General features: G+C 42.5%; 1 protein-coding gene across 1 annotated transcript in view; it reads right to left on the reverse strand.

The window, feature by feature from the left end:
- LOC147631619 (uncharacterized) overlaps positions 1-9,978 on the reverse strand; it is a 115,857-nt gene extending 105,879 nt beyond the window's left edge. Inside the window, exons 1-3 of the mRNA XM_086808154.1 lie at positions 9,330-9,978; positions 6,148-6,255; positions 5,810-6,019 (exon numbers count right to left, since the gene is read on the reverse strand). Of these exons, the coding sequence (XP_086664280.1) occupies positions 5,810-6,019; positions 6,148-6,255; positions 9,330-9,548 (537 nt within the window). The 5' untranslated portion in view covers positions 9,549-9,978. The remainder of the gene's footprint in view (positions 1-5,809; positions 6,020-6,147; positions 6,256-9,329) is intronic.
- Positions 9,979-25,573: the final 15,595 nt, after the last annotated feature.

Below are 25,573 nucleotides of genomic sequence, written 5' to 3' on the forward strand. Positions count from 1 at the left end.
ATGCCAGCTCCCCCTCCTTCACCCCCCCCACCCCCGTCCCCTCCCACCGCCTCGCTTCCACCTTCGCCTCCTCCCGCCCCCGCTCCGGTTTCGGCAGCGGTTCCCTCTCCACCTCCTTCGCCTCCCCCTCCTCCCCCTCCGCCCGCCTCACCTTCCCGGGAGACCCTGGCAGTTCCCTGGTGCTCACCTGCAGTCCGGAGAGCGCTGAGCACTGACCTCGCTCGAGCATCACAGAGGAGACCTATGCCGATTAGGGCCTCGCGGATTTCATCTATCCGCAGTCGGCTGAGTCGCCTTGGCATTAGACAGCGCTCGGAGGCCTTTGATTATACCTTTACACGGCTTTTTGGAGCAGAGGGCCCCCATGAGCCAGCACCCATTCGAGTCCATGTAGTGATACCTCCGGCCCGCGGGGAGGAGGCACTAGACTCAGCGGTGGCCTTCTCGTTCCCTCTTTGTGGACCTTGTGATCGGGAGTGGACTCTAGAGCTCGCTCTCAGCACTTTGAAGACTCAGGCAGTTGAGTTTTCTCACCACATGAGCGATTTGGAGGTGACAGATGTGATAGGCCGACTTTGGGAGTTGGCTCATTTTTTCTTGGATCCCGGGAGTGTGGATACCTCAGGGATTCGGCATTTGGTCATGCGCATAGTGGCAGACTTGGCACGCGACCCTGGATATGTGAGTATACACGAGGTTTCTCTGTCAGAGCAGGAGGCAGTCGCCATGGGCCACAGCCACTGGCGCCTGATCCGGGATTCTTGCATTACACCGGGTGGGCAGATTCGCAGCCGTTCGGATGGGGACTACTCTCCATCCAAGCCGCTTGCGAAGGCCCGCCGCACGGCTGAGACAGCATCCACCTCAGCAGGGCATCCATGAGGATCATCTCATGGAATGTACAGGGCCTTGGCGGAGCACACTTCATACGTTATCGAGGCTGCTTGAGGCAGGAGCTTCAGAGATGCCTGGTTGGTGGCAGCATTGACATTTTGATGATGCAGGAGCACCACTTGGGTGAGAGCAGGATCCGGAGATATGGTTCGGTGATGCCTGGTAGATGGGACACTTTTGGTCTGCAGGGTTTGGTCGTTTGGGTGGACAGGGAGGAGTATGCATGGTTATTGCAGATGTATGGCGGCAGGCCATTGTGGATCGAGGGATCATTGTGCCTGGTAGAGCACAGTATGTCATTCTGAGGATGCATGATGAGCTATTGGGTGTGCTCAACATCTATGCGCCCAATCATGCTAGTGCCAGAGCAGAGTTCTGGACTCAGGTCACAGATGCATTGCCAGAGGCCGCACATTGGTGTGTTGGGGGAGACTTCAACATGCTTGAGGACCCGGCAGATAGGGTGGGAGGCAGTCATGTTACAGTGCACGGCACGGAGCTTGCAGCTTGGGACCGGTTTTGCATGTCACTGAGGATCACTGATGCATGGCAGCATGGGGCTTTCTCCCGGTCTCAAGACAGTCTTAGTTTCTCTCGGTCGGATCGCCGGCAGGGAGGGACTAATCTATCTCGGATTGATCGCTTTTATGTGGGCGATTGGTTAGGGGAGCGAGAAGGCTCCGTTGGCATTCTCGCTGGCACCTCATTTTCAGATCATGCGCCAGTTATATTGACATTGGAGGAGGGGACACGGGAGCCCAGCTTGCAGTTGAGGATCCCAGAGAGGGTACTTGCAGATCCCAGTCTCGCTGAGGATATTGAGAGGATCTGGCATGATAGTCAGTGCTCTGACCAGGATGCAGCAGGCCAATGTGCCCAGGGACTCATTGATCTTAGCTCTTTTTTGCACGTTGCAGCTTTGACGCGACTGGGAGAGATTCGCGAGCGGGAGCAACGGCTGAGACGCAGCCTTGCTTCGCTACAGCGCCTTCAGGAGCAGCAGCCTGCATGTGAGTGGGTGGCGTCCCAGTTGAGCCAGGCACGTCAGGAGGTTAGAGAGGTAGAGGAGCAGAGACATGAGTTTTACTATCGGCGTCAGGCCTCTCAGTGGACGCTGCTTGGTGATAGAGTGACTGGGGAGTTTTTTGAGATCACTGGACCCCGTCATGCGCGAGCAGGAGTCCGCCAGCTTGGTAGACCGGATGGATCAGTAGCTACTGAGCTCGGGGAGATCAGAGCCATTGCCACTGCTTTCTATAGTGACCTGCTTTCAGCGGAGCCAGCCACTGAGGATCGAGATGTTTGCAGACAGACTGTGTGGGCCCATGTGCAGAGGAGGGTCACAGACCATATGCGTACAGTTCTAGGTGCGCCTCTGTCAGAGATTGAGCTTGCCGAGGCCTTGAGGGTCCTACCGCGACATAGTTGCCCAGGGGAGGACGGACTGACGCCGGCCTTTTTTATGCGCTATTGGGACCTTTTGGGGCCAGGCCTCTGCAGGGGCTTTCAGCATGTTTTGGACACTAGGGTGATGCCGCAGAGCTTTTCAGAGGGCTTGATCTATCTTATCCCCAAGGGGGAGGGAGTATCAGATGACATTCGGCAGTGGAGGCCTATTACGATCCTCAATACTGTCTACAAGGTCTTAGCAAAGGCCTTGAGTTTGAGGATCCAGCCCTTCCTGGGGGAGTTGATTCATGCTACTCAGACAGGATTTGTCAAGGAGCGCAGTATCCTTGACAACATCTTTACTTTCTGGGAGGCGACGGCCCGAGCTAGATTTCTCGGCGAGGACTTGGTCGTGATGCTTCTCGATTTTGAGAAGGCATACGATAGAGTTGATTGGGGATTCTTAGAGGGCACTATGCTTCGCCTGGGCTTTGATCCAGGATGGATCAGAGGGGTGGCAGCTTTGTATTCCACAGCTCGCAGCCAGGTGCTGATTGCAGGAGGACGGGGGCCGAGTTTTGAGCTGACCAGATCAGTCCGCCAGGGGTGTCCTCTCGCCCCTTTCCTTTTTCTCTTCTTTGCGGAGGCTATGAGTATGTATTTGACGGCAGAGGAGGTTGGTTTGAGAGGACTTCAGCTCCCAGTCCGGGGGGAGGATTTGCTTGATGCTGAGTTTGCAGATGACACGGGCTTATTTTTGCATGGCCAAGAGGCCAATCTTATTCGGGCTGAGCAGTCGCTCCAGGTTTTTAGTGCAGCCTCGGGAGCATTGATCAATTGGCGCAAGACAGTGGCCTTTTGGATCAGTAGTGCTCCCACTCCGGCATGGAGCCCGGACCCCGGTTTTAGATGGATTCCTCCTGGCACAGCAGTGCGGTATTTGGGATGCCAGATTGGCCTCGATTTGTCACCTGAGCAGCAGATTGCCCCGCTTCTTCTGAGCATTCGGAAGAAGCTATTGTATTGGAGTACAGCTCGACTATCCTTGGCTGGGAGGGTGGTGGTGGCAAATCAGGTGCTGTTAGCGACCATGTGGTACATTACGTCTTGCTGGATTTTCTCGAGCTCTTGCATCAGCCAGGTACAGAGGCTGATCAGGAACTTTCTGTGGTCTGGGCGGGACGGTCAGCCAGCTCGGGCAAAGGTTGCATGGGCAGTTATTTCACTTCCGCTGGCTCAGGGCGGTTTGGGCATTATAGATCCAGTCGATCAGAGTAGAGCCTTATTGGGGAAGCTTATTGTTCGGGGGTTGCTTCCAGGCGCTGAGCCTTGGAAAGAGCTCCTCTTGCAGCGACTGCAGGCTCGGGCGCCCCCTGTAGGGGGTACTTGGGCACCAGAGATTCGCTGGATCTTCATAGAGATGAGGAGGACAGGCCTCAGTAGAGGATGGGAGGACAGATTTACTTTGAGTATCCTGAGAGCTTGGGAGCTGCTGAGACCAGGGCTATCTCAGCGGCCTCCTTCTTGTGTTGAGGAGCGGGCCAGGCAGCCGCTCATCTGGAGCCCAGCGGTTCGTACAGAGCAGGGTCATATGCTGGGTTCTCGGCCTCGTCTAGCCTGGGGACCTTTAGCGGCAGGCCCAGCTCGTAGTTTTGGAGACTGGCAGGCTTTCTGCAGTCTACCAGAGGAGATCCAGGTGGAGAGGCTGAGTCACTTCAGAGGGGGGATGATTATGAGGGATGATATTCAGGAGGCACTTACAGAGGAGTGGTTCACACCTCTCGAGCCAGTGGCCCCACGGTGGATGGGAGCTTTTACGCAGTTGGAGATCCTGATTGCTGTCAGAGCTAGCACTGAGGATGGCAGATGCCTCTATTATGAGATTCAGGATGAGGGCAGACTCCAGAGAGTGGAGGTGGAGTCGCCTTTGGTTGCAGAGTGCACCTTCCAGAGGATTCGGGTTGTGGCTGCCGCTTCTCGGAAGTGGCATATTGACCCCGACCCTGCTGATGTGCTCCCGGATTGGCGCATATGGGCATATGCAGCGCGCCCCTTGGCCCGGCTACAGTGGGACCTCGGGGAGTACGAGTGGCATGATCCTTATGCATCTCTTGAGGCCACAGAGATCACCTTTTTTCAGTATACTGTTCGGCTGGGACGGCATATTTTGACGGCGAGGAGGACGGTTTCTCCAGCGGCAACGGGGCATTGGCGATTGCAGGGACTCTCACAGGAGTTCCTGGAGGATTTCTGGGCTCGGCTCTGGGCTAGTCGGCAGGCCCGAAGGATCTCGGCTTTTCAGTGGCTGGTCGCCCACAGGGGCTCAGCAGTTGGCACTTGGCTTGTGTACAGCGGTCTTCCGGCGGCCTGCGTCCGATGCGGCCACCCCATGGAGACACAGAGACATTGCCTTTGGGACTGCCCTCAGGCACAGCAGATTTGGCTGCGGATACTGCGTATTCTGGCCCCCCTCTCTCCAGAGGGTATGTTTACGTGGGGTGCCGCTGCTTGGTCGACTTTGTCAGGGCCTGCTATGGGCTATGAGATGGAGCAGGGCAGTCAGGCCATCAGATTTATTAGGGGCCAGCCTCGCCTGGTTCCGGCACCGGATTTCTCGTCCGCCAGCTGGACACAGGAGAGGGATTTACGATGGGAGCTCCTCAGCAGCCTCACCATCTGGTTCACCTGGAGGGCCCGGTGCTTTACGGCCTTTGAGGGGAGATTAGAGCCACCAGCAGAGACTGTTCGGGGGATTTGACAGGAGTTGATCCACACCCTGCGAGGACAGTACGACCGCATCCGGGGGGGCTCGGATGAGGCGATCTTACGGCGCCAGGCCTTTCACACCACTTGGCGCTGTGGCCCGTTCTACACCTTACACACGGGATCCCCCCGTTGGCACTACAGGCCACCTGTTTGGCTCTCCCCCCCCCCTATTGTATGATTTAGCCGCTCAGTTTTATATACGGATGCTTGTATTTTGCAGCACCTAGGGAGAGTCTCCCGGGCTGCCATGATGTATTCTCTGCTCTTCTCTCTTAGGAGCAAGAGAGATCTTTTGTAGCCCTTCGGGCATTTTTATATAACTAATGAAAGGATCTTTTCTCGGAAAAAAAAAAAATGGACATGGATTTGTCCAGGACCTGCAGGTCGGCCAGTCCATGAGACTTTCCCAAGGCCTATATAAGGCATAGTTTGCTCATTGGTTAGATCACTCACTCCTCTAGGGAGAAGGGTCCTTAGACTGGATGTAGACTAGGTGTTTACCACCTTTGATGGCAACCAAAGGCTGGCTAAGAGCTGTACACCTTTTTGTACCATATGAACTGAAACTCAGCTCTCTCTCTCTCTCTTCTCTCCATCTCTCTTGTTTGTGTTTCGCATCAGGTTGTTCCAGGATGGTGTTTAGGGCTGAAAGAAGACTCCCAAAGCTTCCGCATATGACACGGCAATAAAAGGAAAAAAAAAAGGACTTACTGAAGACAGGAGCAAGGACATCCACTCAATCAGCAGTACACAGCATTACCTGTGTTACATCGAAACACTCGTAACCCGTGTGCTTACAGTCTTCTGGCAGACCTTCTTGAAGTATTCTCAAAGCATCCTTCCATAGGATAGAAATGAGTGGTTGTCCAAATCTCTCTTCCATTTGAGTGCTGAGGCTCCATTCTCCAATCTTTGTTCCGTCTGGATAGACAATGTTTGATGGCTTATTCATGATGCCAGCAGATCGCATCTGCAAAGGTTTCACACAACTTCCCTTCAGAAGTTTACAAACATTTTTTTTCCTGCCAAATGCAGCCCAATGATGAACATTAAGCCTATTTCACATGCTAAACCTTAGAAACACTCCAACTAACATACCTTTTCAACTACTTCTGGGCTTGCTTCATTCAGAGCCTTACATCCATTTGGGAAAAGTGATATGAGTGTGCCTTCTCCACCAGAAATGGTTGGATTCTTTTCGTAGACCTGAAAACCAACAAAAACACATCAAAACTCATGAACTCGATACTTTCACCAAAGACCACCACACAAAAAGTGTGTAGGAAGATGCAACTCTACATATGTGCAAGACAACACTTCGCAGAAAGTAAGATCTTCCAAGCACAAAAATTTAAACTCAAACTCAAACTGCACAATACCAAAAATGGAACAAAATGCTGCACTACTGATGTTTCTAATACATCACATGGCTATACGCTCCAAACCCTGTAGTGCGGTGAAGGGATGTTTGATAGCTGGACTAGAACTGCTAAGACAGAGGCTCTAAGCTAGAAGGAAGCTAGGGTAGACTGCAGAAGCAGCTGGACAGCAAGGGCAACAATGATGATGAAGTATGAGGGTTTCTTTATGCTCTTGTTCTTTTGCCACAACTCAAGTAGATTTTGGGGATGCCCACACTGATGCACCGTGCCTAGAAGTTGTCTGCATGCCTGCCCATCACCTGTCCTGCCTGCCAGCACCCTGTTCACCCCACGCTGCCAGTGAACTACCTGCATGGTGTGAACACTGCCTGAGACCTGGTCCAGCCTCCCCGGCCTGTCCCTTACAGAGGTCACCCACCCATTTCTTGAGTTCAGACGCCTGAGCCCTACCCTTTTCAACAATCTAGACACTGCCTAGTATAAGATGTGTAACAATCTCCCCCACTGAGATCACACCTATCCACAGCTATAGAGCTTCACTCAACAGAAGAATTGGAAAACGTTATTTTTCTTATAGATCAATCTCTGCGTCTCTGACTCCATTCCACTACTTTATTGTCCTTTCTTCCAACAAATCCCCCCTAGGAGGAGTGATGGTGTGAACGAGAGCTGGCACTCATGTATAGGGGAGTGCCATGCTCGAAGTAAGTCTTCTCTTACCCATGGTATTGGATGCCCAGAGATCTCAGTTAGGGCTTCCACTCCTTTTTGAAAGCTTACATTACGCCCTCGCCTGGTCAACACAAGAACTTGCAATTATATCTCCTAATGAAGCACCTAAACGAGCAACTTGTCATAAAATATTCATATATGCACCTCCTCTAGGAAATTCATCTCATTCTGAAGTAGCTTTCTCTTCAGTGTTTGTCCCACAATCTCTAGTAATGTGTTCAGTGAAGTCACAATTGAAGTATTGCCCTGCTAGCAGCATAGCTTATAACTCTTCTCGAGAGGAATGGCTATTATAACTCTTCTCGAGAGGAATGGCTATTATAATTGAATTCACCATAGCGAAAGAGCGCAAATGTAGCATTTGGGAAGGGAAAACACTTGAAAGAAACAAAGGTGGCTTCCTTACTCGGAAGTCTCATCACTTGAAAGTTGAGTGTCATTGCCAAATAAACCACCACCTCAGAGAGAATCCTGGGTTTGGTTGCATGAATAAACGCAAATACGGACAGCCCCGTATGGTCAACACCCTCTAGGATTCTTCGCAGGTCACCTAGCGCTTCACTCATAGGCTGCTTCTTTGGTCCCTCATCCACTGTACCGGAAGCTCACCATATAAATTGAACTGAGGCTTGTTAAGACCTCGGCCGACCTTGCCACGCAAGACGTCCTCCATTGATTCTCCATCAGCTGTTGCAGCTTTCTCACTTAGGTCTCCACCACGACCTTTTTCACAAGATTGTCAAAATGCTTCCCCAACATTGTTGACATAAGACAGTCTTCTAAAAACAGGTTTCATAAATACAATTTCTATCAAACTCTCATTGTTCCACATTGTTCCACATCATTTCTCGTTATTCCACATTCTTCTACATCAATTCACATTGGTTAATCCACATCCAGTCATATCTATTCCCATCGTCCTTCATCCATTCTCATCCGATCACATCATATTACATCTCATAAGATCTATCCACATCTATCCTCATCACATCACCTCACATCCATCCATATCACATCTTATCCATTCACATCTATCCAGGTCCACATCACATCACATCACATCTATCCACATCATATCTCATCCATTCACATCCATCCACATATTATCACATCCATTCATATCACATCACATCCATCTACATTCATTCAGATCCACATCACATCTCATCACATCCATCCACACAGCATCTCATCCATTCACATCTATCCAGAACCACATTACATCACATCACATCCATTCACAACACATCACATCCATTACATCACATCACATCCATTCACAATACATCACATTCATTACATCACATCTTATCACATCCATCTCATCACATCTCATCACATCCATTCACATCTCATCACATCCACTTACATCTCATCACATCGATTCACGTATCATCACATCTCATTCTCATCCATTCACATCTATCCAGATCCACATCACATCTCATCACATCCATCCACACCGCATCTCATCCATTCACATCTACCTAGATCCGCATCACATCATATCCATTCACAACACATCACATCCATCACATCACATCCATTACATCACATCTTATCACATCCATCCACATCACATCACATCCACTCACATCTTATCACATCTATTCACATCCACTCACATCTCATCACATCTCACTTCAAGCCATCTACAATTCTGTTGGTCTGCTCCTTCACCATAATGATCTTGTGAAGCAAAAGGATCACCACCTTCTAATAAGCGAGGTAGACAGTTACTTGCTCGTGGAAACTCTTATATTGTTTTCATGAATTATATCAATTGTCCAATGAATAACGGCTAATCTCAAAACATTGAGAACATTGCATTGTTAAATTTTCTCACACTTATGTGAGCTCCAAGTACAACATTTTATAGCCCATTGAGGCATCTCCATGCATCATATCCAAGGGACATCTAGCATGCCACCTACACCGTCCAAGTGACCTTCATCGATGACCTCATCAGGAATCTCCTACTACTTTTCACCAACTTACAATCACCATCTTTGAATCAAGCCTTCACAAACATGCAACCAAATGCAAGGACTACATTTATAATATTATCCACTAACTTATGTGTAATTCGTTTATTTATGTATCAGAAGAACAAAACAGCAAGCAAGATCAAATGTGATGTTGTGAGAGAAATAACTGAGCGCTTACCTGAGCATCTACCCCAATTTTTCGGAGTTGCAGAGCTGCAGAGAGGCCGCCGAGGCCACCGCCCACGATGACGGCTCTGTCCACAAGAGGCTTTCCATGGCATCCTTTTGAGGAGGTGTCAGACATTACTGCCGATGACGAAGACGAAGATGATGCTGATGATGGCACGAGAAAGGGGTAGAGAGACGCTGCGGGAAGGGACCAGAGCAACGATGGCATATCTATTGAGAAGGAGGCTCCTGAGTCCTAGCTCGAATCAGGCAGACATCACCAGCAAATAACCACAGCTTCTAAAATTTAGCTCAGCTTAGTCAGCTCTCTACAATAATTCTGCTGCCACGTGTAGCGTTCCAAGTTTAGGCATAAATTCTTAAAGCTCCCGGCATATATAATAATTGAGCACAAATTATAGAATTTAATTTAAATAGGGCACCCAAACTTCCATCCAACAAGTCCTCACTCCACCCCATTCCTCACCATAGGAGCAGGCTAGATTCACTAATGAAGCATCGGTGTCAGCGAATGGGGATCGAACTCTAGCCCCTCACTCTAGAGTCCCATGCTTTACCATTTCGCTTTTCGATGTTTCTTAGCTGAGGTAAACGGGGATCGAACTATAAACCCCTCGCTCTAGAGTCTGATGCCTTACCATTTCCCTTTGCTTGGTTTCAAGGGAATATGCATGCTACAAAAGTGCACTTTAAAGGTTTTCTTGGTTTCAAGGGAATCTTCATGCTACAAAAGTGCACTTTAAAGGTTAGGAGGTCATTTTTTAGCAATCTATCAAATAAATTCTGCTTTTTTTGCGACTTCTACATTTGTCATTCTTTTCCTTTGTGTGCCCTTTTCTATATGCTTTTCTCTCACAAAAGGACCCCCATCAATTCTTTGGTAGAGTCCTTTAAACAACACCTTGGTACCATCCCCAACCCCAAAAAACCACCCCCTTCGCCTCTTTCTCTCAACTCTTGCAATCCAATGGAAAGGATCAGTAATAATAAAGGTAGAAATAATTGGTAACCATATAGTTGTCACCTTTGATTCTAGAGCCAACAAGGTAGAGATTCTCAAGCAACCAAGAAAACTAAGGACACCAAGGTATGGATTGCAAATGATCTCACCCCAACACAAGTGAAGCAAAAAGGGGCTAAACTTGTTAAAATTTCAGTAGCACATAAAGGAGGCAAATGAGTTGTTTTCCGTGATGGAAAGCTCTTATGTAGAATTTTCAAAACCCAAAGCCAACTGCTCATCCGAGAGAACCTACTATAATCATAATCTCGCCAATGTCCGATATAACTCCTCGTCCGGAGAACCTACTGTGAATATAATCTCGCCAACATTCGAGAGATTTATTAATCTTCTTTCCTTTTCATGGCTCACAACATGATAAGCAATAGATTCGTATGAAGAGCATCCCTCTCTTTTTACCTAATATATGCAAATAAGCAGAAGAATGTAAAGTTAGTGTAAGCCACTAACATAAATTATCTAATGATGGGAATCTTTATATTGAGATCCAATGGATCTTATGCAAACTTGTGGACTCATGAGGGCTCAGAGATTTTAAGATTGAGTCTTAATCTTTAGTGAAATAAGATTTGTTTAAATATATGATATCTTTTTGTCTTCTCATAAATACAAGGTAACTAGATCCACACAATCAGTTGTGTATGGAATGTTCTATTCCTTAAATAAGATTTGTATGGAATGTTCTATTCCATACACAATCAGTTGTGTATGGAATGTTCTATTCCTTAAATAAGATTTGTTTAAATATATTATATCTTTTTATCTTCTCGTAGATACAAGGAAACCAGATCCACACAATCACTTATGTAAGGAATGTTCTATTCCTTGGGAATGTATCCATTGGTGTATAGCACATCATGTAATAAAAAGACTCTCTGTTTGTTCTTTTGAAAATAATGTGGATAATAAAGGTTGTCTATGGTTATGGTTTTTCACTTTGTTTCTAGGGTCTTTATAAAATGTTGAGTTGGATATATCATTTTTATATATTATTGCAACAAAGTGAGTTTGAACTTGAATGTAAGATTGTGGGCACGTTACACTTTTCCTCTCAAAAATTATAAGACCAAGGAATGGTGCCCTTCCTTTCAAACAAAATAGTATATTAAGCTAGCAATTTGAAGTTTTTTATAATGAGTTTAGCGCCTTGGTTTTAGTAGTTAACAATTGGATACTAATATTTATATATCCACACAAGTTGGCATGCATAAGACCAAGGAATGTGCCCACCTTGGTAACATTGAATTTAGCTTTTTGGGTGTACTACAACTTGCTTAATTGGTGACAAGAACATAAAAGATTTCATATTGATTAATTTGTACTAAAAGAAAATGTTTGTTGAATTTGATGAAATTGCTAGCATTGTATATTTTGGTGTGACATTCTAGAATTCAAATTTTCTTGAAGTAGTTAAGCCTTTGTATATACATACATACATACATATATATATATATATGTATGTACATACATACATACATACATATATATATATGTATGTACATACATACATACATACATATATATATATGTATGTATGTATGTACATACATACATACATATATATATATGTATGTATGTATGTACATACATACATACATATATATATATGTATGTATGTATGTATGTACATACATATATATATATATATATGTATGTATGTATGTACATACATATATACATACATACATACATACATATATATATATATATGTATGTACATACATACATATATACATATATATATATATGTATGTATGTATGTACATACATACATACATATATATATATATATATATATATGTATGTATGTATGTATGTATGTACATACATATATATATATATATGTATAGTGTATATATATACATGCATACACACACACACACACACACACACACACACACACACACACACACACACACACACATGGAGTCCATTGACTTCTCCATTTTACATTAAGCACTAGGTAAGGCTACATACTACAATGCCATCTTACAAAATATAAGCTTCACATGTATAAATTAGATGGTGCAGCACCTTACAAAGGTTAGGACATGTGAGGCCATGATAATCAAAGTGGTTAATAAACTACCCTTCCTAAAGATGAATGTGTCCTTGCATCACCAGTCAAAGATGTTGAAGATGCCACCGATTTCATAAAAGGAGCTGATAAAAGTCTTATGGGGGGGAATCAATTAGCCCCGTCCACTGCATTATAGCAAAGCGCTTCCAAAACCATGTGTCCCCCGGCATGTCCTTCAGCGGCATGCCCTTTTGAAGGTGATAAATCGATGCCCATGGAGGTATACTTAACCATGCCATAAATCGATGCCCATGGAAGTATATTTAACCATGCCATAAATCAATTCCCATCAAAGTATATTAAACCATGCCATAGCATTCAATTCACTCTTGAAAATTACAGCCTTTGTTGGGATCAAATCTAAGGCTTTGTACTTGGCCCCTTTGTCTTTCCACGGGATGAGAATGATAAGAAGCGACAAATAACTATTACCAGATCTCGCACTTTGGCATAGTACTTGTCGAGTTCTTCATCCTAAGTTGCATCTCCATGGTGGTGAGTGGTTTAGGCCCGTTGACGTGAGGAAAGTTGTAATATAGGCTGTTAGTCTTTGAGATACATGAACTTTTACTAGGAAAGTTGTAATATATGCCATTATTCTTTGAGATGCATAAACTTCTACTAAGACCACCTTCTTTTAATTGGTAAGCAATGTGGTATAGCATGAGGATACAAATATCTTTTGATTTGCTCTTTGAGTCTACAGGATCCAGATGGCTCTAACAAACAATCTGGTAAATGTTTGACAATGCCCACAAATTGTGAGGCTCTATAGTTGGTAGTAGCCTACATGGACTCCTTTTCTTACCACAGTTCTCATGAGCTTCAAAGAGGAGTTGGCATCGATGATGGGAAACTGAGGGGAAACTCGAGGGAGAGGACATTGCGATGAGCTCCAAAAGGTATTCGTCCACCACTAAGGCATTCAAAGTTGGAAATAAAGTGGCACCATGTGAGTTGATTGAAGATAATGGGATGGGGAAGGAGGGAATAAAGAAGGGTTGGTCTCGAGAAATGAAATGGAGTTGTTGAAAAAGAAAGGGTGGCTAAGGTGGGTTGGACTGAAATGTGGATGTGGGAGAGGAGGGTATAGGAAGATGTCAAATTGAAGAAGGTATAGAGAAAGGGTTCTATATAGAAGGGTGAGGGTATCCACTAGGAAGCAAACTACCATGGGCAAGTTGTCCCAGTCGATAGCGCCATATTATCTCATAAGTAAATCTGCTCTTAATAAATCTCCAAAGCCATAGCTTCCAGCTTTGCAAATAAACAAGAAGGAGATAAATATAACAACTATGCATGATAAAGAGAGTGGGTTCAATCTCCCCCCATGCATGAGTGGGCACGCTTCCTCATGCATGTATTTATTTATCGCGACAAAAAGTAAGTGCTCAAAAATAGCTTGATATATTCCACTTTGGGCCATTAATATCAAAAAGTAACTTGGTCCCCAAGCTTGGTTATTTACATTCAAATTGTAGCAAATTAATTAAATAAAACTATGGGCGGGCGACCATCTGCGCACACCGAAATCCAACGGCTGTGCATTGGCCAAAATCCATTGCACCCACGCTCCTTCGTGCATTGATCTGCTCATCAAAAACAAGACACGTTAAATCTCGCTTATCTGCTTATCACGATGTGACCACTGCTCCACGCTCTCGCGTGTTGCCAGTCACGATCATGCGGCAAATGAGCATACCATAAATACCACATATAATATCAAATAATTGCACAATTCACATTTCTATAACAAAATCCAACTTCTTCATCTCTAGCTCTTTAAGGGTAACACCTTCTATGGCTGCTACCTTAAATTATTGGATCTCTGCATGGACCGTGGTGATGGTTGCATTGTTTCACCAGAGGCACTTTTTATGTAGGCTCCTCAATGTTCTTTAACTTGGCTACCTCCTTATCATAAACTCCTTCTTCTTCCATAATGCAAGAACAAGAAAGCACAAGAAAAGAGAAAGCAAGAGTTGTGCCAACTAAGAGAGAAATAAAGAAGGAAGAAGATGCACCTAAAAAGAGTCGTGTGACTCCTATCAACTTTTTCAGCCACACCTCTTCTTAAATTTCAAAAAGTTTTGAGTATATCTTTCCTAAGGTCCAAAGAACTTTCATTTTCGCAAAAACTATCCTCAAACCTTTCAAAAGTTGAGGAAACTCATACACAAATATGCGGACCCGCTAATTTTGCCATGTTAATCTACATTGCATTTTATAATGAAAGCTCATCAAATAAATGATTTTAATAGCCAAAATGCTAAACATTTATCAATATAGACCAATAAAATGTGCCAAAAATGCACAAAAATAGGGGTTGTCATTTCTCCTCCACTTAGTTACGTCCCTATGAGCACTTTGAAAAGAGAACCTTTGCCTTGGAATCAACACCTCATGTTGATGAAGAGACCACATCTCTTGAACACTTCACTTTACTGCACTTCTTCTTCACTTTACTGCACTTCTTCTTCACTTCTCACAAATGCCAACACTTCACACTTCACACTTCACACTCACACTTCCCACTCACACCTCATGTTGATGAAGAAACCACATCTCTTGAACACTCCACTTCTTATTCACTTCTCATCACAAATGCCAACACTTCATGCTTCACACACACCATCTTGAACTTCAACTTCTTCTTCACACCAACACTTCTATAAAATTTTCCACTTTGACTTTGAAAGAACAAGGCAAAAGAACATCCCCAAATGAACACAAGTATGCCCACAAATTTGGCAAAGAAGCAATGAAATCCACCATCCATGAAGCTCTCAATCTGTGGATAAACCCATGGAAGAATTCCCAACCAAAAAAAATTAGCTTTAAGGCACTCCCTCACATATGATTGAGCTTTGAAAAACTCCACCCAAAACATCATGATGTGTGATTTTGAAAATTTGAAAGGAAAGAGAATTTATTTTGCAAAAAAGAAAACTCTAAACTAGGGATCCTTGTGATGAATGGGCATGGAACACTTGGCTAAGAGAGTATGGATTGAGAAGAAGAAAAGAATTCTGGGGCTCCCAATTGGAAATAAAAACATGAGCTATAGCTTTGAAATATTTCACATGTGAAGTGCTGCTTACGGAAGACCATTTACACCATGTTGGATTTTAAACCTTAGTGAATTAAGGCTTTTTTTAAATACAAGCGACACCTTATTTTCTTGCTGTGCTACAGGCAACGTGGAGCCATTATGAATTGGAGCAAGGCGACAGGTCTGGAGGATATCCACTTGTGTGAATAGCCCGCCCATCTTCACTAGGAGAAAAAGTGCACAAAGACCACCTGGCCATCGCTTGGGGGAGGCCACCACCATCGTTTGGAGCACAATTTGCAAACCATGGACCTTGAATATCTCTATCTCTATCTCTATCTCTTCTTGCATATTTTGAGACTAGCTCCTTTCCCCTTTCTTTGCAGATTTTATGGCTAGCCTTGTCCCCTTGCAATGTAACCAAAATGAACAAGCTCTCACATCACTGAACTTGGCACGCAAGAGATCATGATCATCACCCTCACCCTCACCATCGTCACTGTCTCCTTCTTTTTCCATAATGCAAGAACAAGACAACATAAGAAAAGAGAAAGCAAGAGTTGTGCCAACCAAGAGAGAAAGAAAGAAGGAAGAAGATGTACCTAAAAAGAGTTGTGCAACTCCAACCAAGTTTTTAAACCACCTCTTCTTGATTTTTGATTAAATTTCAAAAAAAAGTTTTGAGCTCTCATCTTTCCTAAGATCCAAAGACCTTTCATTTTTGCAACTAAAGAACATAAAAAAGTATCCTCAAACCTTCCAAAAGTTGAGAAAACTCACACACAAATATTATTTGACCATGGCTTTTAAATTTATGCGGACCCGTTAATTTTGCCATGTTAATTTACATTGCATTTTATAATGAAAGCTCATCAAATAATTGATTTTAATAGCCAAAACGCTGAAAATGTATCGATATAGACCAATAGAATGTGCCAAAAAATGCACAAAAATAGGGGTGGTCAGTGTCATTAGTAGGGATGATAATCCATGGACCTATATAGACAAGGACACTATGGCCACTTTATAATTGGTTTGTGGTCATTATATCCTAATTTAACAATTGGGTTCTCCTACATTGTATCTTAGAAACTTAGAGAGACAAGATAAACTTAGAAAGAAAAGACCAACATAACTTTGGGGATGGAATGCCAAGACCAGATGACACATTTCTAAATGCCCTAAGCTTTCGAAAATCCTTGGATTTTGCAAGGAACTTTTTTGTAGTTGTTAATCCCACCACTACAACAAATGGGGGGCTTAGTAATGATGCTTTGTAAAGAAACGTTAGGATTTGGTGAGGTCTTCTTGCGAGGGTTCTCGCTTTACGTCATCATCATGATAGTTGCAAGGTGATCACAACAATCGTCGCAAATTTGCTTTTTGGGATGACCATTGTGACTAGTATTGAGTTTATGACACTTTTTCTAGATAGTATATAAGTGTGAAAATAAAATAATATCGGTATTTATGACTTAGAAAATGATGAATATATATATATGTGTGTGTGTGTGTGTGTGTGTGTGTGTGTGTGTGTATGTATGTGTATAAGCACTTACAAGGAAATCACAAACCGTTAAGTTCTCCCACACCCTTTTGTTTATATCCTTCTGCATATGTGAGGGCATTTGTATATGACTCTACATATGTGAGAGAATTTTCTACACATCATCATATCCTTTGGTAGAAAAAGGCTGGTTAAATGCTTGGTTTCTATGCCGTCTCTGAAAATTTTGTACAATCTTCACCACTTTCTATTATTTCTTGCTTGTATCTATCAATCCATTTTTATATTTCACCAAATTCTGAAGATAAATTTTGAAACCTTTACTCTTTATCACTTATCCATTATGTAGCTTTTTCCTTTGCCTACAAAAGCAATAAGGTTTCCCACCAAACATGTGTCATCCTCATTCTTTATAGACGGGGCATTAAAGGATCCATTTGAAAAAGAAAATCCAATATGCAAACCAATGATTTATGAAGTAACAACCTTCAGCCATACTTACCTCTAGCCTTGCTCTTTTTCTTACAATTCCTTTGAGTTTTCATAAACCTCTTTAAATAGAACATCCATCTTGAATAAATTGGTCTACCTTTAGCTACTTCATCAAAACTAAGTGCATAATAAGGTGCATTTGTGTGCTCAAAATACTAGAGGGGAAATGCCTCTCAAAAAGGCACATTGCATTAATGGACTCAATACTTGCTTTGGCTTGCTTAATATCTTTTAAAGAAATCAATCTATAAGCCACGATAAAAAATGTTATAGTTTACATATGTATGTAATTAAAAAAACATAACTTAATATATATGTTGAAGAGGATCCTACACCATGATCCTTGGAAGGCCTTATATGAGAGGTGTAAGGTTGGGAAACCAATCACATTTACATATGCAAAGGGGATAAGTCCTTCAAGGTAGACCTACAAATAAGGAAGACTCAATATTATAGACCAATATGGCATGACCATTTGAACTACTTCATTCGATATCTATAGAGCATGCAACAACACATCTCTGGCTACTTCAATTGATATCTATAGACTATGCTGGTGGATGGTGAAGATGAGGAACTAGAATATGAGCCCCTACTAGAGCTGAACAACCTCGAGGATTGGATTCACGTTCTGAAAACCATGGATACTATTCCGTAGAGGCTTGGGAGAAGGTTTATACTAGTTACATCCTTCTTTACACTAGGTACACACTTGAAATTGAGATGATGGTAAAACCATCTTAGCTTGAGCTAGAGTTTCCACACAGAAGGACCATATAGTTTTGTGGCCAACTTCGGTTGATATTTGAACTAGTCACAACTTAGTACCTTGGGAGACATGGGCCTTGTTAGCCCACCCACCCCTTACTCATCCAACAAATACCGCTCACTTAGCCTATGAAGGTACCCCCCTTTAAGGCCCTAGCTTCACTATGAATATATAACATATCTCTCAAACCCAAATGTATAGATGATATACTCATGAAATATTCAAAAAAGAGGGAAAAAAAGAAAAGGGTTAAACAAAGCAGAAGGGATGGAGCAAAATTGTGTGGGAGAAAAGTCCCCTAAAAAATGTTAAAGAAAGTAGAAAGAATGATTTCAAAGAAAGCATACATGAGAGGGAGAAAGATTAAAGAAAATAATTTAACAAGAAAGAAAAAGTGCTAGGAAAATAATACTAGAGAGAACCCTAAAGTTAGGACAAAAAATTTGTCAAAATTAGCCCAAGATAGATGGCTCACATTATCAATTCATCAAAACCATTTGATTCATCACAATCAGCTCAAACTTACCTTGACATGCCATTAAAACTACCATGTTTCAAGCTCATTTATGTTGATTTTGATCCCATCGAATCGGTCTCGCCATGTTATCATATTCATTTCGAGCTCAATTAACTCCATCATGCCTCACCAATAACGTGAACCCTTTAGTCTGCATGAGTAGAATAAAGGATTGCCATATCATTAAATTCGTAAAGTTTGAAACCATGTTACCATACCATCAAATCCACTATATTCTCATGTTGGTTCAAATCTTTCTATTCACTTATCAACTCTTAGATTAGACCAATCAAACCCACCCTGATTTCAACTTCAACCCATTGTATTGTAGCATTTAAATGGTAGTGCTGTGTGGACGTAGGCTAATAATCGGCCAAGGGCCTGTTTCCTTCTTGTTGAAGTGAATAGGGTGTGTGCGGGAACAAGCCCTTGGTTAAAGGCTGTAAAAGAGAATGTGTAAATGTAAAAGAACCTGTGAAAAGGTGAGAAGAATCTATTGGGAGAATCTACTAGGAGAAGATAAAGGGTAGCATGAGAAGATTTAGGAAGTGTGGAGATATTCTGGGAAAAGTGAAGAGGTGGAGAGAATCAAGCAAAAGAGGTGGAGATATTCTGGGAGAGGTGGAGTGAATCAAGGAGAAATCAGTGGGATTTGATGCTTGGATGTAAACTCTATAAATTGAGGCATTGGCCTAATGAGAATTTGCTGGTTTTTGATTATCCATGCTTACATTAAGCTATTTGCTAATTACTCACTAATTACTCACTAATTATGTCTTAATTATTTACTAATCACTTTGTTAATGATGTTGATTCTAGTATTTGATCCACCATAGCTCATCACATTACTCTAATTTCAACATGGTATTAGAGCCATGCCTAGAATCCATTAGGTTTATGAGCCTATTATCTAATTAATTAGGATTAGTAGATAATTAAAAATTAATCAAATTTTTAGTTATTTTTCAACTCACCTCTGCACCCCCAGCCAGTGGAGGAGCTCCCTCTCCTTGCACACATCAAACTAGCCCAAACCCTTCTAGCACAAGCTAGACAACTCATTGCTCTTCAAGCTCATCAAATCAGCGCAGCAAACCGCCGATGGGTTCAGGAGAAATCGCGACAAATTTACCAGGCGCCTATTTCTGGGAGAAAATTTGAGATCTTCACTTCCACAGTTCAAATGGGTCTAATTCCTCTTAGCCCCAAGTGTTTTCAAGCATGCTCTACAAGCTGGTGAAGTCAGAATTCAATTTCATCAAGTCTATAGTGAGATCCAAGCTCTTCATCAAATCTGCAGGCGACTTTGGTAAAACAGAGATTAAGCTTTCAATATTTGGTCAAATCTTGTGTTTCTTGGCTTAATCCTCTACTAGACTCATTGCTATTGATGGCCTTGAAAGCATTTGAGCTCATTTGAAGTCTAAGGCACCAGATCTGGACTCCCCGCATACTCTGTTTTTTGCACACAAAACAGTAGATTAATTTGCTAATCAGTGATTAATCAATACTAATCACTGTATTTTGGTGCAATTGAGGGTTCAAATTAACCATTAGGTATCTGATACAGATCCCTATAACTTCAGATTGCAATTTAGAGTTGGTTTGATACTCCAACCATTCCGTACAAATTGGTTACCCTTGATTTAATGTAATTTTTGGTGATTTTATACTGATAAATTTGTTGTAATCATCTCTTAAAGACCAGATTGAGTTGTAAAAGGGTAGACACTGCCCTTGAATCTTGAAATCGGATCAAGAGGTAAGACCCCCTTCACATCATCATGAGTACAACACAGGAAATAGCCAAATTTAATGAGGAGCAATTTTACACATGGCAGACAAAAACCATGTATTTGCTCATGAGGAAAAATCTGTGGGGGCTAGTTGAGGGAAGAGATGAATGTCTAGAGAGAGGAAAAAATGAGTGGAAGAGCAAGAATGAAAAAGCATTGGGACTTATTGCACTCAGTTTAAATGATGAAATCATTCATCACATCACAGGGATACAATGGGCAAAAGATGCATGGGATGAACTCAATAAATTATTTGGCACACAAGCAAAAAATTCAAAGATAAATCTGTTAATGCAATTCTACAAATTGTACATGAAGGAAAGTGAACCTTTAATCACACACTTGAATAGATATAAAAGCATTAAGCAACTGGCAGCTATTGGCAAAGGTAGAAGATGATGAGGCACTAGCTGTACTTCTGAAGAGTGTGGACAAAGGAGAATATGAAAACATTGTAGCAACACTAAAGAATGTACCTGAATTGAAGCTACACGAGATAGAAGCAGCTCTACTAGAGCAAGAGAGCAGAGGCAAAGAGAAGAAATGGCTCGACTCAACAACAGGAGAAGAAAAAACATTCTTCACCCGAGGAGGATTCTCTCAAGGACGAGGATGAGGAAGAGGCCAGAGTAGGAGGAAGATCCAAAATACCCTGTGTTGAGCTTCCCATGGTAGATTTTGGCAGATTTCATAAAACCAGGCTACACAGACAATTCACACCGTATTACCTTGAGAAAGAATAACACTTTAAATTAAAGTTTAGGGCATGGACATATCAAACCTTAAAATAGCCTGCATAATTCTATCATTGACCTCCTTGTGCATTCTAAATAACACATCAATCTCCTCCACGTCAAAAGTAAAGTATTGAGGAGTGTTTTGCACCAGAAACTCAAAACAAAGGAGGGGGCCAAATACCTCAAAGCTTCGACATTAGAATCATGAAATTCTAGAAAGGCAGCTTCTCTGGTCGCCCTTTTAATACTCTCCCTACTATCAGCCTCCCTTTTTCTGGCTTCATTATTGGTCTTTTGTACGTTGTGTCATGTGTCACGCAAATGATTGATCTTTGTCTCTTCAGTGTGACAGTAACTCTTTCCCTCAGGGGAGGGATCTCCACCATGACATCTTTCATCTTTGTGTGAGTGAGTTAACTGGCTCTAGGGTCTTGTCATATCTAAACCTAAGAAGCCATAGTGAGTACATGTCCTTTGACATCACCATTACTCTGTGTGCATGAGAAGCTCGGACGTAGCTATCTTGAAAATGCTCAATAAGCCAATCCTTAGTAGCCTCCTACAAAAGCAACCCAGCACTGAGCCCTGCCAATGCATACCATAGTGGTTCCTTTTGCAAATGGATCTGACAAGGCACTGGAATGGGAGCTTCAGAATTGTGCTCTACATGTGCCTCTGCACCTTTCACAGTGCACGTAAAACAAACCTATGCTACTCGTACCTCCGAGTTCTCATTAACCGAAGGCTAGATATATTCTTTCTTGGTGCAACTTTTTGACCTATTTTAGGATATTTTAATGAGGAGGTCCTCACAGTTTGCTTTGTCTCCGCCATCTATAACAAAATCTGACGAATGGCTCAAAGGACTAACCAAGAAAAATTTTGGATAAAAATCACTACAATGCGATATGTAGATAACGAACACATTCAAACCCATACATCGCGTTGTGCCACATTCACAATCAAAGAAACTCCAACACACAAAATAGTCTCAAACGACAAATAAGGAAAATATTTTGAATTAAATTCAATACAATGCGATAGGAAGACTTCCAACACATTAAACCCTCCATATCACATTATATTAATTTCACAATGAAGGAAAGTCCAACACGTAAAATCGGCTCAAATGACCAATAAGAATTTTTTTAAAATAAAAATCACTATAACGTGATATGTAAACAACTAATAGATTCAAACCCATACATCACGTTGTACTACATTTACAATCAAAGAAACTCCAACATGCAAAATAGGCTCAAATGACAAACAATGAAAACATTTTGGATAAAATTCACTACAACGCGATAAGAAGACATCCAACACATTGAATCTCCCATATCGTGTTGTATTGAATTCACAATGAAGGAGACTCCAACATGCAGAATCAGCTTAAATGACCAATAAAAGGATAAATTTTGGATAGAAATCACTACAATATGCGATATGTAAACAACCAACATATTCAAACCAATACATCGCATTGTACTGCATTCGCAAATCAAAGAAATTCCAACTCGCAAATGATAAAGAAGGAAATAATTTTGGATTAAATTCACTACAACGCGATAGGAAGACTTCCAACACATTAAAACCCCCATATCATGTTGTATTGAATTCACAATGAGGGAAACTCTACACAGGTTAAAACACCTATTTACAAGTATGTATACCAATCAATACAATGTGAGATGAGATCATGTATAAGTGTGTTGTCGTCTCATTGTAGTAATCATACTATAGGAAGAGCGTTGTTGGAGTGCTATGTTTTTTGTTAGGAAACTCTAGGGAGTCCACGCAGAAGAGGAAGAAGAAGACATGGCATAAGTTAATAAGCATTGGATTGAGAAATAAAAACTTACTCATCAATCAATAGAATGTCATCCAGGAAGGGATGAGATGGCATAGATGACAGAGAGTAGATCATGCCGATGAAAATAGGCGAAATAAAGCTATTATTTAAGAAAAGCTCATTGCTTAATTCGATGATTAAGGGTTTAACAGAAGAGGTTCCACCTTAAGTAGGTGTGACACTCCACGATGACGTCAGAAGTAATGGCATTAGGGTGCACATGGCATGCAATGATGATGATCGAATGCATGAGTGACGTGTGTCTATCACTCGTGAAAGAACGTGGGCGAACTGCCAATGTATTCATGCCACGTATGAAGACCACGTGATAATGCACACACTCCCACATGCATTATTTATAGCATGAGTTTCAAAAACTCTTGGCTTTTTTTCTCGTGCAACTATTATCTTGCTCTCGCTTGCTCCTATGTCAACGTTGCGACCGTTATTGGCAATTCTCCTAGGCGATGATCTTCCCAATAATTATTCGTGAAACAGTCTCCAACCCTTTGGCAATTTTAAGGTGAGTTCTCAAGTCTTATTGGTCTTAGAATTTTCTTTTTCATAATTGAAAAATGATTGTGAGTGCCTTTCCTTTACCTATGCAAATCATGTATAGTGTTGGAATTAGGGTTGCAGAAAAGCACACAAAGCTTGGAGAAGAAGAAGCAAGAATGCACACACAACACAGTGTATTAGATTGTGTCAATGTAGAAAGATAAGTTAGCCCTAGAATAATGGGCGTATATATAAGCCGGGGGAAAAAACCTCCTAAAGAGGGAAAAAGTGCCCGATGGTCCTAAGTGTGTTCACACACATCACTGCCTATATATATGGCAGCAAATCCCCCCTAGGAGTGATGGTATGAACGAGAAGCTGGCACTCATGTAGTGCCATGCCCGAAGTAGATCAGTCCACAAAGGGGAGCAAGCCCAAAGCTTTGTGGAAAGCTTCAAACTTCTCACGAGGAAGTGCCTTTGTGAAAAGATTAGCGAGGTTGTCCTGTGTTGGCACATATGCCAAGCTGATCTCTCCTGCTGAGAGTCTCTCCCTGACATAGTGATAATGCACCTCAATGTTCTTTGTGTGAGCATGAAAAACTGCGCTTCTCGTAACTGCTAATGCGCTCTGACTGTCAATGTAGATAGAGGTGGCAGACTCCTGTCCAACACCCAAGTCAGCCCATAAGCCGTCTGAGCCACACACACTCAACCGTAGCTGTGAAAGCTGCCCTATACTCAGTTTCACAGCTAGAAGTGGCCACAATAGGTTGCTTCTTGCTCAACCAAGATATGCATGAGCTATCGATGAGCATGAAACAAAAACCACTTGTGGACACTCTTGTGTCATAGCAACCAGCCCAATCTGAGTCCGAAAATGCATGTAAATTTGGCGACAATGATCCCTCCTTGGGATAAAATAGCCCAAGATGTATGGTGCCACTCAAGTAGCGAAAGATGCATTTAACTGCCTTCCAATGCTGAGACCCTGGGCTATGCATAAACCTGCTCACCTGTGAGACTACAAACTGAATGTCCGGCCTCGTAATGCATACATAAATGAGGCAACCCACTGATAGAGTGTGACATCAAAGTGATCTCCAACATCATGAAGACTCAACTTGAAACCTGTCTCCATTGGAGTAGCAATAGACTTGCAATCTTTAAGGCCAAACCTCCGCAACAATGTCTCAATATACTTTGTCTGACAAAGCAATACCTCCATCACACTACTTAAATTGTATCCCCAAATAATGATGCAAATGCCCTAAATCTGATATCTCAAAAGAGGCATTCAAACCAGCCTTAAAATCAGCAATATGACTCTCATTTGGTCCTGTGAACAGCATGTCATGGACATAGAGAGCAATGATTAGATGTACATCATCCACACGTTTAATATACAAAGTGCTTTCTGTTAGACTATTCTGAAAACCATGTCCAGTCAAATATGCATGTATCTTTTCATACCAAGCTCGTGGAGCTTGCTTTAAACCATATAAAGCCTTTTTCAACCTGCACACTTTGTTTTCCCGCCCACTTTGAACGAAACCATGAGGTTGCGATACATACACCTCCTCATGCAAATCTCCATTCAAGGACGCAGTCTTTATGTCCAACTGATGTACATTCCAACCATTATGAGCTGTCAATGCACAAATACTACGAATGGTAGTCATACGACAAGTGGGAGCAAAGGTCTCATCAAAATCAATGCCCTTTTCTTGAGCATAACCCTTTTACTTAAAAACCCACTTACATCCAATGACCTTTTTACCAATAGGCAAATCACACAAAGACCATGTATCATTCTTCATTATAGCATCATATTCACTTTGCATTGTAGCCAACCAATTTTTTGATTTTTGTGCCTCATCAAATGAAAGATGTTCTTCCTCTTCACACATACT

This window comes from Cibotium barometz, chromosome 14 (genome assembly GCF_041138505.1).
Source record: "Cibotium barometz isolate CiBa-2024 chromosome 14, ASM4113850v1, whole genome shotgun sequence".
In the NCBI taxonomy this organism is placed as follows: Eukaryota; Viridiplantae; Streptophyta; class Polypodiopsida; order Cyatheales; family Cibotiaceae; genus Cibotium; species Cibotium barometz.